The following is an 18,263-nucleotide window of genomic DNA, read 5'->3' as shown; positions in this document are numbered from 1 at the left end:
CTCCTAGTTTCCCGCACACACTTAACAATTTCAATTTCCTTTGAGCAGCTCAGAGTGGTGGAGATTTGCCAAAGTTCCTTTGAAGTTCATGTTGTTTGTCGAGAAAATGAATTTCACTTGACGGCGATTATGTGGCAACCGTTTAAAATGTTGTTCTTTTTGTTGCTCCCTTCGCGAAAGTTTTGTAAAACATTTCCGATGTATTTCAGAATATTACCAAACCGAACGGCGAACCGGAACCGCAGAACCAGCCATTGGAATAGCAAGACCTACATGCATCCCAGTCCCGATCCCGGTCCCTGTCCCAGTCCCTCGTCTGTGTCAAGGGTGTCGTCTAAGCCCGAAATGCCAGACACGAATGGCACACGCTTTCTGACGGTATCCGAAAGGGGGCTGGGGCTGGGGCTGGGCCTGGGGCTGCGGATGGAGCAGGGGAGTTGCTTCGGAAAGAGCTACGAGGGGTGCAAAAGTTTTGCCTAAATCACTTAACAGAAAACAAGTGTTGGCATGTGCCCCGCTCCGTCGGACTTCCTCCCCCTCTGGAGCAGTCGCTCTCTCTGAGGCTCAGTCTCGACTCTCTGCCTTTCCGCCCAGCAGAAATATCACAAAAGTTACAGTATGAAAACTTTTGTGCTACCCATTAGAGGGTCAAAGATAGCCGGTCCTGTTGGGATGAAGAAAAGCGACTGAAAATACTGATATAATTCATTGGGAAATATATAAAGCTAAAGTATTCAAAGTATATCAATCCCAATCCCATAATGGTTTCCACTAATGAAATAATTACGGCTTTTACGGGGTATCAATCAAATATGGCTTTGTTTCTTAGATTTTCTTGGGAAGTCCACGAATGTTGTAGGTATCAGGCAGCACAACAGTTGACGGCAAATGAAATATAATAACAAGAATGAACCGGAAGCATCAGGCAGGCGTAACTTTTGCCTGATTTGCCACGCCTTCTACACATTCGCCCCCGACCACGCCCAATTTTTTGGGCCATTGCGTAAACAGAAAATCAATTACAGGGTGCATATACGAGAAGAAGAAGGTTGACAGGCGCCCAGGCGATGGGCATGCCCAAAGAGCAACAGTGAATGCCACGAAAATGGTATGGACTATGGTGATACCTAGTAGCGAGCACTGTTCTGATTATAATCAATGGTCTTTGATTGGGGAACACGTTTCCAGGAATCATAGAATTTCTATCTGAGGATTGGTTACTGCTTAGGTGATAGGTTGCTGTGTTTTTGGTTCTTATAGTATTATAAAAATACTGATCTCAGGACCACAGTTAGAGGAGTGGCCTCTCAACTGAGGCAGAAAATAGTTTATGGCTAATGAATGTGTTTGCCCGTTACAAGCTTTTCAACCAACTTGTCACTCTCAGACTGCCATTCGGTCGGTTAGGGGATATGGCACGGGCACGGAGTAAGGGTATAGCAAAGTAAAGGGGGATTTACATTAATTACGGCACGCAAAAGCTTCTTGACTTTTAATATGACATAGGCCCAGTATTGTACACTTTCTCCTTCCCTAGTTTCGGACTCGTTGTCAGCCACCATATAAAACGCATGAATATTTTATACTACCACCCCTGTAGCCAGTGGCTTAGGGTTTCAGGGGGCAGGGCCGAGTTTTAAAAGCCATGTTGAGAGAGTTTCGGGCTCCTCCAGGCCGCACTCCCGGTCAGATGTCCATTTAGACACTTACACAAAGACAGACATAGAGATACATAGACGTATGCCGAGCAAGGAAGTTGGGTCAGTTCTCGGACTTTTTGGCCGAGTGGCATCAATTTTTTAAAGCTTTGAATAAGGAAAAAATGTTGAGGAATTTTCGATTTTCCCTTCTAAATGGTTTGCATAATTCATGCATTTTTTATGCCAAACATTGGCGTTTTTTCTGGTCTCTCGTCCACACTTCACTCACTTATCGAAGAAGCCACCATTTAATATTTATCCAGCTGAGATTGAAACAGATTAATGGCTCCGAAATGGCATGAAAATTAATAATGCATTTTAATTAGTATTTTCTGTCTGGGGCGTTCGACCTAATGGATGCCGCTGAGGCACATTCCTTGCCAATATCTCCGTTCGCTCATCAGGAAGTTCATACAAATTTACATACGTACATATGTACTTTGTACGTGGAAGTGAAATTTTTGCGGGGAATAGAGAAATAGATGGAGAGAGGGATCAAAAAGCCAACCACAGAACACGAAAAATACCACAAAATGTAGTTCCTGCACCAGACACCATAACACACGCCCCCCTCTGCATTATAATCCGAACGTGCTCTACCTTTCGGTCTGAATTTATGGAAAACTGAGAAATGGATTACTTCGTACTGAGGGGCTCTAAGGTGTAAGGCAAGAGGGTAAAAGGATGTGCTTAATTATCACCATTGTAGACCGCTTGCGCAATATGTTCCATAATGTAATGTTGCAGCCGTTCTTAATGAGATATTGAGAGAGAGAGATATTATAACTCTCATCAAATTTGAATAATTCCTTGCGAATCGCTTTCGACAGTTTGTTCGTGAGGAATGACATTTTGTTGATTGAACATTTTCAATCGAGCACTCCGCTGTATTGTATTATCGTTGTACAGTTGTCGCTCAGTGAGCTGCACAGTCAGCGCCATTTAAATTTCACTCACGATTTTACCCGGATGAGCACTGCACTGTGCAGTGCTTCCAAGCAAACAAGCAAGAAAGGAATTACGCGAATCGAAAATCAACGGATGCGAAACGGATGTACGGGTACTCAGAGCCAGGACAGAACGGGCTACCCATCCTTATATATGTATCCTCCTCCGCATCCGTCTTCTGCAGCTGTCAGTTGGTAGGAAAAACTGTCACTGCAATCAGATGCAATTAGAGCTTCCAGTGCCTTATCACAAGGACAGACGAGACGGAGTTCGGCAAATGGAATCGAATGGAAATTGAAAACAAAAAAAGCGAAAGTGAATCCGTTCCTCTCTCCCTCTCTGCGCCCATTAGTGGATGTCACTGTTGTCCTTGTCAAACATGTCGGCTGTAAGGCCTCCTAGCTTTCTATTCGATTCAATTTGGGCCAAGTTTTGTGTGTACGAGTGTCGATACAATGCCTTGAAATGACATTACCATACGAGAAACTCACAAATATGTATCTTTTTTGAAGGGTTTGTACGAGTCGTAAAGGGAAATAAGTATTTTCTTATTAAGCTAAGAGAGTTCTTTAGAAAAGCCATAGTTTAACCTCAGAAAATGAAAAACGATTTGAAGAGCCTCAAATTTTGTTCGGACCAAGCCGCTCTACTTATCCGTATATCAATGAATACTCTTGTACATAAAGATTATCCCATGAAAATATAAGTGGAATTGTACTTAACTTTTTCCCGGACTCCGTCCTATCCTGTCCCACGCCTGAGTTGCACTTCAGAACTGCATTGACGCTGCAGCTGTCACATAAATAAATCGCAATCTTTAGCAGTTGTGGTGGACAGAGGCAGACATGCTCATTATTTTAAAATTCACTCCGAGCTCCGTCCAGAATGAAAGCATCCATACTCGTACAAGTACTCGCACAATAACCGGCTCTGATGCAGGCCCAAAAATTAATGAGTGGGTGTGCTCTCATGGCCTGAAGTTCCACAGAGAGTGAAAGAGATAAATCAAGGGAAAAGTTTTTGCTGCGATCCTTGGGATACCTCGTATTTCATGCGAGGATTCCATGGATTCCTTGGCGAAAAGCCACACGGCGATGGATTAGACCAGGTCGAGATGAAATACGGTCCAGAAGCGTGAGCAGATTTCGGGGCGCACCGCTTTATGGGCGACCATATAAAAGGTGTGTTGTTCTCCACCTATACGTTCTTGTTTCTTTTTATGGCCCTGCGTACCACCGTCCTGCCCGGAATGTCCATGCGCCCGAGTGTCGTTGGGCCGCCCGATGTGAGCGTTAGATGGCGCCAGGTGTGTGTACATTAAAAGCCATAAAAAATTCATAAAATGCAGTTCGCACGCCAAAAACCAAAAAGACCGCAACATATCCACAAATACATACGATTACTGTACGACGAAAGCATCCAACCATCAGAGTGTACACAAAACATAAATTTTAAAGTCCATAAAGAGTGTTTACGAGACCCCGCACACATGTGAGAACATCTGCATGTAAGCTCGAAACCCAGCCGTACTTACCTCAGAGAGCACATCATTACAGATTAAGAACTAGCCATGAGCCACCTTATTAAAGCCCTTACGAAAGTTGTGTGGCCTTCCTTTAGTTCTAAGAGCCCTGAGTGAAGGCTTTTTGATTTGGAGGTGTGGTAGGCTGATCTACAGTGGTACTGGAAAGCTAAATGTTTCCCAGTTCAATTCTGATTTTCAATTTAGTTCGTCTCAAGCCAAACGAAATGTCATCCTTCGGCTCACGTACGCGACATTTGCCAATTGCTGCGAAATTGCACACAAATTATATCAATCTCGAAGCGTAATCATTGAAAACTTATCAATTTTCTCCGGGTCCCGGGTGCCAGGCCACAGATTCAGCTTCCAGACAGGCATTCGCAGAGATGTTGTAAAAATGTAAGAAAATCAAATATTTATGATTCCGAGTATGTTTGAGCACAATTTCGCTGCTGTTGTAGCTGTTGAGGAGCCTGCGGCAAAAGTAAACTACAAAAAATTTTCCTTTTTCGGTTGCATTTCCGTTCGCCTTGGCATTTGGATTTATGAACGTGGCGTTTGAAAATTCAATTTAATTTTCATTTTTTCCGTGCCTCCGCTGCTGCCGCTGTCTCTCTGCTCTGCTGCTTTGGGATTTCCTATGCATTTTTGAGCCTCTCCTCCTTTGCATATTTCGTAAGTTATGGTTAGCCGAGAATTGTGTTAGCTGTGGCAGGGTACAGATTTCTCTGAGCCGCGAAAATGTTATTTTTTTCTCCCCCGAAATTATCTGCACAAGAGACCACATCTGAGCAGTCCTTAGATGTGGATTTTATAGCCTAACAGGGTGCTAGGTTCTCTGGCTCCACAAAAAGTGTGCACTGATACAGATCTGTATATTGGACGGAGTAAAGCAAAGGATAGTATCTACGCGTATGTAAGCATGTACTTCAATTGCCACAGCCATCTTCTGTGCATTCAATATGGCAATTTGATTCTTGTCCAATCGATAAACTCCATTGATGCTAAGAATGTTTCATTGTTAACCTAACCATCCTTCCCATTTCCATTTCCATTTCCACTCCCACTCCTACTTCAAGTGTTTCCTCGCCGATGCTGTTAGTTTTAGCTGTCGAGCTTCGAGAGGAGTAGCAGCAACAGCAACAGCAGCAGCGACTGGCAATGCATTATGCTAAAATGTCTCTAGTTCCATCCGTTGCTCCATCTATCTGACTATCTGTCTGTCTGTCTGTCTGCCTGGATGTCTGTCCGGGTGTTGGCAATGCATATTGTGCCCCGGCTGTCGGGAGACGGATTAAATTGCGACTTATGCTAAGCGGATGGGGCTGCGAGGGCAAATTGAATCGAAGCTCGTTTATTTTGCTCGTCTTGCGGCAAAGCATTGCCGCTGTCAGTGGATTTGTCACTGTCGTTAGAATCGTTCTTGTCGTGTCGAAGTTTCCAGGCTTATAAATGCCTGGCAATTGGCGATACAAAGGAATCCCGGCCAGCCAATTTCCATTACCCACAACTGCGAGTGCGATATCCCCACGGGCAGTGCATGAAACGGCCATTATCGGTTTTGCTTGGCCACAATTACACATTCCATAGGTACAAGCACTCTCTCAGATGCAGATAAAATGCCCAACCTGGAGGTGCACACTCGGCACTCCCCCTGTCTGACATTGTTCGCAACAAGCGCTCTTTATTCGTTTTGATTTTAGCTATGTTTAATTGTTCTGCAATTCCCATTGTATCAATATTATGGAATGGGTTATAAGAGCGTTTGCCATGGACATAATGCGGCCGCGATCAATCTTAAAGAGACCCATTACATAGAACTCCAGTGGATTTCGTGCCAACTGCAGTTGAAAGCTCTCAAACTGCAATGGAAAAAGTACACTTCAAATTTGATTTCGGATAAGAAAAAGAAACAAAAAACCCACCGAGCTCTTCAAGCGTTCATCCAGTTCCTCGCATAATAACGTTCGTTCTTCAAGTATTTTCATCAGCTCTGGATTGGAATCCATGATAATAAATCCAATATTGATGGTGATAAAGTTGTCCGCGTAGAAGAAGGTGGTGGAGAGGACGATCAGCAGCAGTCCCCAGTTTGAGGCGCCCAGTCCGGTGGAGCTGTACTTGATCGTGCAGAAGGCGAAGTAAATGGTGCCGATCGTAGAGAGGTAGTAGACGATGGTCATGCTGAAGCTCTGTATCTGGAATATCTTCGACATTCCGTCGACCAGTGCCTGCAGCTTTGACTGTGTCTCCGCTATCCTATCCAGCCGATCGGACAGGGCGCAGCATTTGGTAACAAACACGCCGCCCCGACGGTTGGTGCTCCCACAGAGGGCTTGGGTCTCCGTCAGCAGTTCACGGAGATCCCGCTTGATCAGTGTATAGCTGACATTGACTTGCAGCATGGCCAGGTAATACTGGGCCACGATCATATTGAATATGGTTGTGAACAGGTACCAGACTATCAGCTTCAGGGCCAGGGCCGGACTGAATTTCTGGCGGAGCGCGCTCAGATCCAATACCATATGAAGATTGTCTGACAGGACGGCGAATATAAACTTTAAAATAAGCCTTCGACGATATAGAGGTATCACATCAGGCCTTTGCTGAGTCGCACGGAATAATCGGTTCCAAATGAGTACGATGTCCCCACGGTGTCGCCATCGACTGACCAACGTGAGCAGAACTGCCCAATGGCGCACCGCAGTCACCATCAGGAACACGTACTCGTGCAGGTATTTGGCGTGTTTAAAGGTAAATAGTACCGTATCGCCGTGAAGGAGCTGGAACGTCAGCAGACCGATCAGACAGATATTTTGTACCGCCGCCTGGATCGTGGCCCAGCGGGTGATCATCGCTCGGCCTGTTCGCCAGTCCACTGTAAAGTTAACCACTCCTACCAATCGACCATAGAGGTAGACAAAGCGTTGAATTATCCAAACGAAGTCAGCCATACCGCACAACTAAAGGGGACTCGATGGAGGAGTCACAGTTGAGGTGGACTGGCAGGCAATCCAATCAATATGATATGACTTGTGGGAGCAGGGCAGGCTAATTGGCTCACGACAAATTACATCAGCGGGCACACAAGTGGTTTATTCAATAATTCTGCATATCGTATTGTATTAGAAGTACGGAGTTGATTAGTAAAGAATTACCCACGTCAAATGCAGAGGAACGATCCAACTTAAATAGCCCAAAACAGTGTAGTTGTAATGGATTGCGGGCCAGGCTCAGCTCGAGGCTATCAAACTGAAAGCAAATGAAGGTCAGGGCAGGGTGGTTAGGGCCAGGACTAATGGCAGGACTTACGGCTGACTCCAGTCGCTCATCCAGACCCCACGGAAAGAGGTTTCGCTGCTCAAGAAGCTTGTGCATCTCCTGATGGGCTTCCAGCAGGTAGAAAACATTGTAAGAGTTTATCAAGCAATCGGCATAGTAAAATACTAAGAAAGTAGCACCCGCCAGCAAGCTAAGCTTCGACCAACCCTGTGTTATGTTATTGTACTTGTAGATGCTAAACAACAAGTAGGCGTTTCCCACGGAGGTCAGATAATAGGTGCAGAAAAGGCATAGCACCTGTAGTTCATAGATCCTCGACATGCGCTCGATCAGCGCCTGCAATTCGGATTGGGTTTGCGCGATTTCATCCACTCGATCGGCCAGGAAACAGCATTTTGTGATAAAGACCCCGTTCTGACGCTTTCGCTTGGGTCCAAGGGACCGAGCCTCGGCGAGCACCTCTCGAAGATCCCGATTGAGCAGTTTGTAGTGGCCCCGGGCATTCCCCAGGGCAAAGTAATACTGAGTAATGATTACATTCATGACGGCGGTCACGGTCATGACACTCCAGATGCCAATGAGCAATGAGAAGGTTAGGCGATCCCACACCACCAAAAGGGCCATCAGAAACTGCATACTCTCGGCCACGGTGGCTATAAAGCATTTAGAGACGAAGCCACGGCGACAGTGCTGCATCACCTCAGTGTTCTTCAGGTACAAACGGCGAAAAGAGCTGATTAGTCGCATATACCGGCGACGATGATACCAGCGACCGGCTAAGGCCGCCAAAGCACAGGAGACGCGCATCCAAGCGACGACCGTGAAGACATTTTCATGCAGCGCATTGGCATTTGCCAATAAGTCAGACGTAGGTTTGACTCGCCAAAGATGGTGCGCCGGGATAGTTATCAAGAACAAGTGTGCCAACGCGGAATATATGGTGGTTTTCTTTGTGACCCGCGTTCTGCCCGTCTTTAAATCGATCTCAAAGTTGAGCGTACCGGTTACACGGCCATACAGGTAGCTGATGCGCACACACCATTTGACCAGGTCCGGCATTGTTAAACACTGAAAAGTAACTGTAACTTTGCCTGTGATGCATTAGGGAAAGCGATGAAAGGAGACTATCTAGAATCGGTCAATTTGTTGAATGAGTTTGGGCCATAAATAGGTGGGGAAATGGGGGAACTTATCAGCGCCGATGGTTCGGGGGAATCCAAGCTATCAGGATAGTGATATTATCTGAACGGTGAACCCCTTCTTTGGTAATTGTCGTGGGGGGCGCTCTTCACAAATGGTGACTCCGACGTTCATTTCTGAAACAAATTCGTAACAGAATATTATTTCATTCAAAAAAAATTTTTCCATAGGTTCCATTGTACTCCCCCCTCATGGCTATTCGTGAACCGCAGATGGATTGTGCTGCGTAGCCATATGACCTACCCCTGGGCGAACGTCTGTGGAAAGTGTTAAACATCTTGTGCTGCATTCTTGTTTGCAGTTGGATTCCGTAGTTCATAGCTTGACAAACATGGCCCTGTTTCGAGAGCACAAAGATGTCGTCGCTGACATCGAGGATGAGAGGGAGGATGGGGATGAGGCTGCTGATGTTGCACCAGCGAAATTCTAAGCCCGTAGATTGTTTGCTCAACACTTATTTTTAGTGAAAAGCCCGCAGAGGCAGCAGTCAAGCAGCTTGGCAGGGAGGTATGTATAGGTATAACCCACTGAAAAGCATACATAACTGAAACTGAAACTTCGACGTGGCCTCGTCACTCCCCGTTCTGAAGTGCATATTAAACACAGCGTAAGAAAGCGAGAGGAAGCCCCTCAGGTCGCCATCTGTGGCTGATGTCAGCGACGTCTCAAGAGTTGTGCCAAAGTGCCAAGGGCCACCCAACCACAAAATGCAAGGATGCTCAGCTCTTGCTTTAAATACCACCGAAAACATGCCCCAACTGTGTCTTTAAATTCAATTTATTATGGTCACATCTCTATGCTGGGAAATTCAAATGAATTTTTATAGTTTTGCATTTGTCATGCTGTCAAATGGCAGCAGAGGAAAAAATGTGGCAACGGCAACTGCAACAACAATGCAATTTCGCGCATGGCGGGTGTCAAAAATGTTGTGAATTTAGCCGACAAATCAAATTCCAAAAAAACCATACACGCTCGCATCTCACAAATGCGACCGTCATGCAAAAACAGGAAACGGATGCGGATTCAAAATGGTTTCTGATTGCATGGAAATCCAATGCAGCACTCGACCAAAAAGTGTTGCATACTTGCGGGGAGCGTCAGCCATCGCATGACATGGGAAAATGTAGAGGACAGGTCCTCGCTGGGGACCTAATGAGAATGTATACATCAGTAGATTAAGGATTGTTCCGTTTTTATGCCAGCAAACATTGCAGCATGATACGAGTCAGATGATGGACAGATACAATTTTAATCATTGAATCTATGCTATAGACCCGTCTAACTAGAAATTTTAGCATTTACCAGACATTATAAGTTCAATGAGTATACAGCTCTGACATTTTCGCCGCAAGTTTCTGGTTTCTTCTTGACATTCATCAAAGTTTGCTGCTACTCTAGCTTCTGACATTCGTTTAAAGTTGCCGAAGTCATCTCGAAAGTTGTAGATACTCATATTCCCTGCAACTCAAGTGCAGACGCCATTAATTAATATAAATGACGACAGTTTCTAATGTTTGTCCTCGCGCTGGTGCTCCAAACTACCATCTAATCACCATCAGCCGCCTCTACATTCACATCCTCATATGGGTTGTTGAGGGTGAGGGACAACCACATTTACATCAGCGTTTTTGGGTGGCAAGGAAACATGTCCCGCTTGTGTGGGTAAAGAAACATGTCGCGTTTGTTGGATGTCATTAAAAAAAATGAAGCAAAAGTGCCTCTTACATTACAACCCATAATTTTCGCATATTAGTCGGCAGTAAGCAGTCGCGTAGTGGGGACTGGCAGTAGACTATGTGCGGGAATCATATGCACTTGACATGCAATTGCGTGCCGAGGGTCCCCTCGCCTCGCCAAGAATGAAGGACGAAGAACGACCGAGAGCCAAGGAAGAACGTTGGAAAATTCGCCTGGCTGAAAATTAAAACATTATTCATAAGCAGACGTCGACATCGACGGGGACTACTACGATGGCGGGAGCCAAGGATACCTACCCACTAATGGCATGCTACCCGACCCGAATCCCCTGTCTAGGTGGATGCAGCGGCGGGACCTCCGTCTGGTCGTTGCTTTTAGTACTATTCAGGCACTAACGAGTCCAAAGCTTTGGTAACTGTAAACTTTACGTGCCATCAGGTTAGTCGGCTGGGGCTCTCTCCCTCGAGCTCTCTCCACCGAGCTCTCTCTGTGGGTTCGAGCGGCTTCGACATCTTGAGTGGCTCTGAATGTAATCAAGAGCGATATCAAAGTCTCCCGTGTGAGTTTCTAATGAACTGGCGTGCCAGAGGTTCTTAGTTCTTTGCCTCTGGTCCAATTTATTGAGCTATAAAGGTGTCAAAATGTCTACTCTTCTCACCTTCCAGGCATATTCGTTCATTGTGAATAATTAAGAAGACGTTTGCGTGTGGCTATCCCTTCTGCTGATGGTTTTCCCCCCGGCATCACCATAAAAAAATCTCATTAGGCCAAATGTGTATCATAATGACTTTCCATTTGCCTTTGCCAAGGCTCCTTCTCTTCTCTTCTCTTCTGAGATGGTCCCTCTATTTTTTCCTTTGCAATGTTTGAATTGGGTTTGGTAATTCATTAGGGCCAGGTAAATGAATGAATATGGGAATGGGTATTGGCATGAAAATGGGAATGGGAATGGGAATGGGGATAGATCTCGTTAGTTAATCATTGACTCGAGATTAGAGCTCTTGCTTGGGAGGCTATTGAAGAGTTTGCTTTTGCTTTGAGTAGAATTACCTTTAAATGAGTATTTCAGAAATGTAGGCACATACACGTACTGGAAGTTTTCAGTGGGTTTTGTGAATTCGACCAAAAAGTTCAGACTTCAAAACACTGTTAACGATTCTCGTATTTGCGCAATTTTATATGCATTAGCTGTTACTGTTACTTCGTCATCATTAGCCGACACCCTACCGATACCCTACTACGAGCACTATAGACGCCCCTTGGGGGCGTGTCTGCTTTAATTACATGCTAATTATCAAAAAATGACTCGCGAGAATCCAGCTGAATGAATTGCACTTCTTGTTGTATAATTTTTGTGGACCTAATCCCTCTGTGTGTGTGCCTGATTAATTTCCCTTTTAATAACCCCCACAAACATCTCTTCCTTTCCTATAGAAAACTGAAAGCTATAGAGTTGATTCAAGTCCATATATTTTGTGGGGAATAGCAAAAGCTGTTGGCAGTAAGTAAAATTCACAGCCAAAAATGGGATCAAGTTGTGGTTGGACTTGGGCTCGAGTTGTCCTCGAGTTCTTGTCCGGACATGGCTTCTGTTCGATTTGCGATGCTTTTGTGGTCAGTGTGAAGGATGTGGCTCTGTGGACCCTTTTCAGGAATCGTGTGAAATATGCGGAGCACTCGGACAACTCTTTCTATTCCTGGTCCTTCTGGAAACTTTTGTTGTTTGTTGGTCAAATTGTCGTAAATTAGTTTTAACACCTGACTGAGTGGCTTTCGAGTGTCTGTGTATGTGAGGGCGGATGTCTGCCCGGGTCTGCCTTCGAATCGCATTCTCTCAACAAGTTTCCGGGCCACTTTGTCTGTCAGTCTTGCCTGGGGATTGGACGGCACCCTTTTGTCGCTCGGCACCCATTGTGTTTGAGCTCTGACCTTGCCATATGGCTTGTGGTGGTGTGAAATTAATGTAATCGGCTTTGTTTAGCCATAAACTATGTGTGAACATGGATTTTCAATTAAATTGATTGCGGAAAACGTTGAAAATGTTCTGCTGGCCATTGACTTGAGTGGAAGGTGTAGCAATGAGCCAATGCCTCGAGGCTTGTCTCCGCTCAAGTGTACGAGTATGTGGGTTTTCTGTGAGTGACTTAAAGTGCTTCGACATGGTTTTGGGTCTTTTCGGAAGAGTCTTATTTACTTCCTTCCTTCCCTTCCCTTCCCTTCCCTTCCGCCATATGCTATTATATATTCACATTTAAATGCCATCTTTTTGGGGAGCGGATTCTGGATTATTCGTTTTCTGCCTCATCATTAATTACAATGTACTTTCGGGGCTGACTTTCCCATTGACTGACTTGGCTTCGCACCCTCTTTCGCATTGCTTTTTGATTTGAGTTCGTCGGGTGTTGCGGCCGCCATTTTCCTGGCATTCATTCATGCACACAGCCATACGTACGTACATGTGTGCATTTTTCATTTCCGCCTTGTCGTTGCGGCATTTCCGTTCATTTTTCACATATTTTTACGCTGGCGAGACGATGACTCCACACGTGTGTGTGTCTGTGTGCATGAGAAAATGAAAACTTGCCTTTTTTTATTTTTGGTGGCTTGCAATTCATTTTTCATGTCACCAGCTTCTTTAGAGTCCTCTTTCGCTGGGCTTTGCTTTAAAGCTTTCGGTAATCCTTTCAGAAATTACATTTTCTCCTTGCCCCGCTTTTCACTGACTAAACAACATTGTCAATACACTCTGAACAATGGAGCTGGAGCATTCATCTGAAGCGTTTCACCTGAACGTCCCACCCAAGGTGAAGAGCTTGCGCAAAATATCCCAGAGTGGGGTCTGATTTGGCAGCCGAGCAGCGGAGGCGAGCGGACAAGTCATAAACCACTCAGTGGCCAGCTGAAAATACCACAAATATTTGCCGCTAACCAACTTGCCAGCAAATCTCTCTCCATCTTAAATCTCCCAACTCCCAGCTCCCAACTCCAACCTTGCTCTCAGAGTCTGTCCGATCTCTCTACATCTCACGTTCGTTTAGTTCTGCTGGTTTTATGTGCTTTACTCTTTCGCCTTTTGATATATGGCCATTGCAGGCTCCGCTTTTCCACGTTTCTACCTTTCCAAATTGCCTTTTTTTCGAGGTTTCGGGAAGAGAAGGGTACGCGTCTGTGTGTGTGTGTGTGTAAAACCGAAAGTGCTGCCATTTATTTTATTGCCACCTCAAGAGCTGAAACTCCTCGCAGAGACTTGCTCCTGGCTCCAGCTGTCCCATCCCATCCCTTTCCATACCCTTCCATCCCGAAACGCTTCGAGTCTCGACAGCCATGGCAATGAGTAAAAACTTTGAAAGCTGCCATAAAATAAACTGAGACCAAAACCCAACGATGGACCAAAAAAAAAGTACTGGTATAGTGAAAAAAACATAAACGAGGAGAAAAGAAAAGTGACCCAAATGTTGTATTTTTACAGTATTTGGATTTGTGGAGCGTTTCGTGTGTTTTTATGATGGGATTTTAACGAAATTTGCTTGTCTGGCGTACCGATTGAATAGTTGTGGACCGGGCACAAGCTCGAGCAGATCCTTCAATCCGGCCAGCCAGCCAGGAGCAGCAGCAGGTGATGGCCCTGGAATTGCATTGGCCTAGGGTTTGCTCTGATGGGTTTCTGTGTCAACAGGGTTAGCGTAATGGGAAGCTTATTAGAGGCAATCTTCTGCAGTTGTCAGCTCGTTTTTTTGGACAGTGCGATTGACCGTAGGTCATCGAATATTTGATTGGCAGCGGTGCTTGTGTCGGAAGATTTGCTACGATTTCAATTTTAGGTGCGGTTCAGAGTAGTTCTTGAGCAGTACCTAGAATAGATTATAATTTTAGTTTAGAGTCCTTATATTTTAATTCCAGTTTATCCACAAAGTTTTCCCCTCCCTGATAGTTGGTTTTCAATCTGTAATATCCTCCAATACGACCCCAATTTCCACTCCTGCACCATACACACTCGACACAATAATCGACCCACTCTTTGATGCACATTTCTAACTATTTCCTTTGGGGCGCAACTTTTGTGATGTGACATTTGACAGGAGATCAAAAAAATAGATGATGTGCTCTTTCGGGCTAATGAATTTGTTTAAAACTTTGCCCCAAAAAAGTAAAAGTTCTGCTCTAGAGCTTTCTCCGCTCTGCGAGTACGAGTATATATATCATATAAATATTGTTTATATACCAACCAGCACACACGCACCACACACCACCTCAACCATGAGCCAAAATGAATAAAAACGAGAAACAATTTTACGGTTTTTGTGGCCAAGTTGGTTTCGAAAGTGAGTTTTGTGCCGGCTCATGGGATCATTGTTTTTCGGGTAACGGCATGGGGGGAGCGTGGGGGAAGTACTTAACAATTTAGAAGGCCCTAATTGACAGAATTAGGATTGAGGAAAATTGACAGGCCCCCGAGTCGACGGGGCTCATAAGTATGCTTTAAAATGTTCTCGGTTAGTTTTTCTTCTCCCGTTCTCTGGCTTCAGCTCAAACATTTACAAATATTTTATGAGCACTTAACTTGGGGCTCCCTCACACACGCAGCCGAGGAGGGGGGGATGTGGATGTTGGATGGGTAGTGTGGGCATATGGGGAGACACGCAATAAAAAGTCAACAACTGCTTGACAGGAGAGTGGTGGCAGGATGGGGCTTGGCTCCTATTCGTGGGAGCCTTTGTGAAGACAAAAGTGGTTCGTGCTTTGCTACTGGCTGATTCTTCTCCTGACGATGCTCCTGACGATGCTTCTGACGATGCTTCTGATGATGATGATGATGCTCCTGCTGATGATGACGATGCAGCATGACATGTTTGCCAAGTCCTAAATGAAATCAATTTAATAAGCTGTCAATAGTGTAGAGAAGTATGAGGGAAAGGAATAATGCGTTTAGGGAGACTGTTCACTGAGAGATCCACTCAATGGTACGGAAAATGATTCAAATAAACGGAGTGCCAATAAGTTGTCGTTAGTGGAATGAATATAGAGGAGAATATGTAGGAAGAGTTGTGCTTCAAGTTGAGTAGACTTAAGCTCTCTCTCCTCCTCTACTATTTCCTTCCGTAAAAGCTATACCCATTGGTCGTTACCCTCGGATGCTTCTCTTGACAGGCATCAAAAGTTGCTGTAAATATGTATTCTTTCGAGAGGGGTTCATCACAGACACCTCCTTCGTTTGTTGAGCTCACTGAAGGTTAAGCGTCAATTATTCTGTTTTATGTCTCACTTGCAGATATACGAGTGTATCTACTGTGTATATCCCGAGCAAAGCTATTAATAGAACTGTCTAACATGTTTATGACATGCCACAACTTTTGCTCCCACAATTAATTTCAGGGCACAACCACACTCTTCCTCCATCTGTATCTCAGCCATACGAGTGTATTGTGTATTGGCTTTAAGCTGTGCTTTAAAGGGTATTTCAGAGAGGGAAATACCGAGAGAGAGAGGGAGGAAGAGAAAGACGGGCAGAACATCTTGGAGAAGGTAACAGGCAACAGTTTATGGGTGAAAGTGTGTAAATTTTCATGGCAACGTACGATATTATTTCTTATCTTGGGACAAACGTGATGTTCAACCAATGGTCGATTTCCCGCAACATTCTCTTTCGTTTCTCATTCTCTCTGGCTCCTGTTTCACTCTATTCTGCTGCCTTTCGTCCTCACTTGCCTTGTTTTTCTCTGGGCAGCCTGGTTGCGATTTCCATAACTATAAATATCGATTACCTTTGCTGCCAGGCATCGCCCCCGAGTGCTTAAAGTTGCCGCACAGACATAACGAAGCATAGACTCCCACACATATACATACATCTGTATATGTATTTACACATGCACATAGATACGCAGAGACACACTCACACATACTCGTACAGCACCTCAATGGGATACAACTTGAGGCTGTCATTGTTTTCTACCTCCTTCTGTGCCTTCGTCTTTTTCTTCTGCCTCTGTCGCTTTCTTCCCCTTTCTCCAGCCTCGTCATCGTCTCGTATCTTTGACGGTTTTATGTTTTGGCTATTGCTATTTCTCCTTTGCTCTGCTTACACTTTTACCTGCCTTATTTTTCTCTTTGACAAATAAATTGACATGCCACATTGCGATAGCGACGTAGAGCATACACACGGATACACACGCACACATTGAGTAGCATACTAGCACACATAGAAGCGCACTAACACAACAAACATATACTCGTATATGGAGAAAGGCGTCGGAATTCTAGGGTTGAATGGTAAATTCCTTAATGTTTGCATACCCTTACTGGAAATTGGTTGATCTTTAATGGAAGAAGAAACTTGAAACGATCTCTGGGTGGACTATAGACAGCTCGCACTCTAGTACTCGTCTCTTGTAGAACGAAAACATGTGGTTACGATAGAAGCTATTCTAGATCTTCTATCATTTGGAACTTCTTCAGACCTTTCCATAGGTTCAGAAACAATCCAATGCGAGTGTACCTCACCGTCGGTTAGTGTATCGGAAACTGCAAAGAACAGCAACAATATCGAAACTTGTATCGACATCGAGACAGTTTGGAGGCGACATTTGAAGGTTGCTCCGGCAATGATTGTGCGTGGGTCCCGCCATCCGGAATCCACCTCCGATCCGCACTTTCCCTCCACTCTCCTGCCTCTCCTCCGCCCATGCCCACCTGCCTTTTGGCTCTGTCCTCTCCTCGCACCACATTCCAACGGAGCTCTCTCTTCCGCAACGAAAACAATGAAATGTCAGGCACGTACGAAAGGAATTCGTTTACTTCGACTGTTTTCCTTCCTTTTCCTCTCATTCGTTCTCTCTCTCTCTCTTCCTCCCTATTCCCCTCTCTCTTCCTCTGGGGGGGATTTTTTTTCCTGTGTCGACTAGCTTGGCGAATTTGACGTGCAACGTGAATGTCGACGGCATGAAAGAAAATAAATATGCCACAATATGTTAACGACAAGTCTGCCCTGGCCCCTGGCTTGCCTCTCTGTGCGGCAACACCCCGCTACCGCTCACATTAGCACTTTGAGGGGGGCGGGCTAGGTGTCGGCTTTGGGCTAGGTGAACTACGTGCCATGCTATACTTTTGACGCTCACTGTAAATAAATATTATTTAAGCGACACTAAAAAATTGTATTCGATTATTCACCAAATGCTAAGATAAATGCATGCCCCAGGGGGCTCGGCCCGGTCTTGTGCGCAGGGTAGTGGGAGCTTACCACGAATTATGTGCAATAAATGGAATGTGGCAGAATAAATCATTAAAGCAGATATAGCTTCTGTCTGTCTCTGCAGATGGGTGTGCGGTGCGCCTCATTCCACTTTGTGGTTCTGTTTGGTGTCGCCGAAAAGTATGCAATCATTTTTCAATAAGCTCGATTAGCTTGTCAGCCAACATTTGGCTCTCGCGTAGGCTTGCAAGCGCTTGTTACGAGGCACATACATATCTGTGTTTTTGCGTGGGTCCATGTGTGGGTAGCTCCATTGCTTTCAATAGCAAAAACATTCGAATATTTTGTCTAGTGTGGCAAGGCCTGCGGGTGTTTTTCTGGGTGGGATCCCTTGTACGAGTAAAATGACCATTGGACTGCTATTGGAATACAATTTCGTGGCGGGGTGTTCTGGCATTGCCTTCTCAGACATTGATGGAGCCAGTACATAAATTTGAATAAACTTATTGATTCCGGGTAAGCATATATGTATTTTCCAAATGGGAGTGCATCATTAATAGATTCCTTTGCATTCAGTGAGCTGGGTACCTTGAGCTTCTTCTTAGCCCATGTTGGAACATGGAAGAAGTAAAATGGTCTCTTACCCTTTTCTTGATTCCATTTTTTGTATCTTCTCGGAATCTCCTCGGAAAAATATGAAAGTTGTATAGAAACCCAAGAGTTTTTC

The 18,263-nt window shown here is 44.9% G+C and overlaps 2 protein-coding genes across 2 annotated transcripts; both read right to left on the bottom strand.

The window, feature by feature from the left end:
• Positions 1-5,879: 5,879 nt before the first annotated feature.
• On the bottom strand, positions 5,880-7,124 carry LOC6590254 (putative gustatory receptor 59c). The gene is made up of 2 exons (XM_002015848.1): positions 6,096-7,124; positions 5,880-6,032 (listed from the first exon to the last, which is right to left on the bottom strand). The coding sequence occupies exons 1-2, from the start codon at positions 7,122-7,124 to the stop codon at positions 5,880-5,882; spliced, it is 1,182 nt and encodes a 393-aa protein (XP_002015884.1).
• A 145-nt stretch (positions 7,125-7,269) lies between these two features.
• LOC6590253 (putative gustatory receptor 59d) lies at positions 7,270-8,511 on the bottom strand. The gene is made up of 2 exons (XM_002015847.1): positions 7,483-8,511; positions 7,270-7,422 (listed from the first exon to the last, which is right to left on the bottom strand). The coding sequence occupies exons 1-2, from the start codon at positions 8,509-8,511 to the stop codon at positions 7,270-7,272; spliced, it is 1,182 nt and encodes a 393-aa protein (XP_002015883.1).
• Between the last annotated feature and the right edge of the window lie 9,752 nt (positions 8,512-18,263).

The sequence above is a fragment of the Drosophila persimilis genome, unplaced genomic scaffold (genome assembly GCF_003286085.1).
Source record: "Drosophila persimilis strain 14011-0111.01,24,50 unplaced genomic scaffold, DperRS2 tig00000002-arrow-pilon, whole genome shotgun sequence".
Taxonomy (NCBI): domain Eukaryota; kingdom Metazoa; phylum Arthropoda; class Insecta; order Diptera; family Drosophilidae; genus Drosophila; species Drosophila persimilis.
Note: the sequence above shows the minus strand (reverse complement) of the source record. Positions and strands in the feature narration are given on the sequence as shown.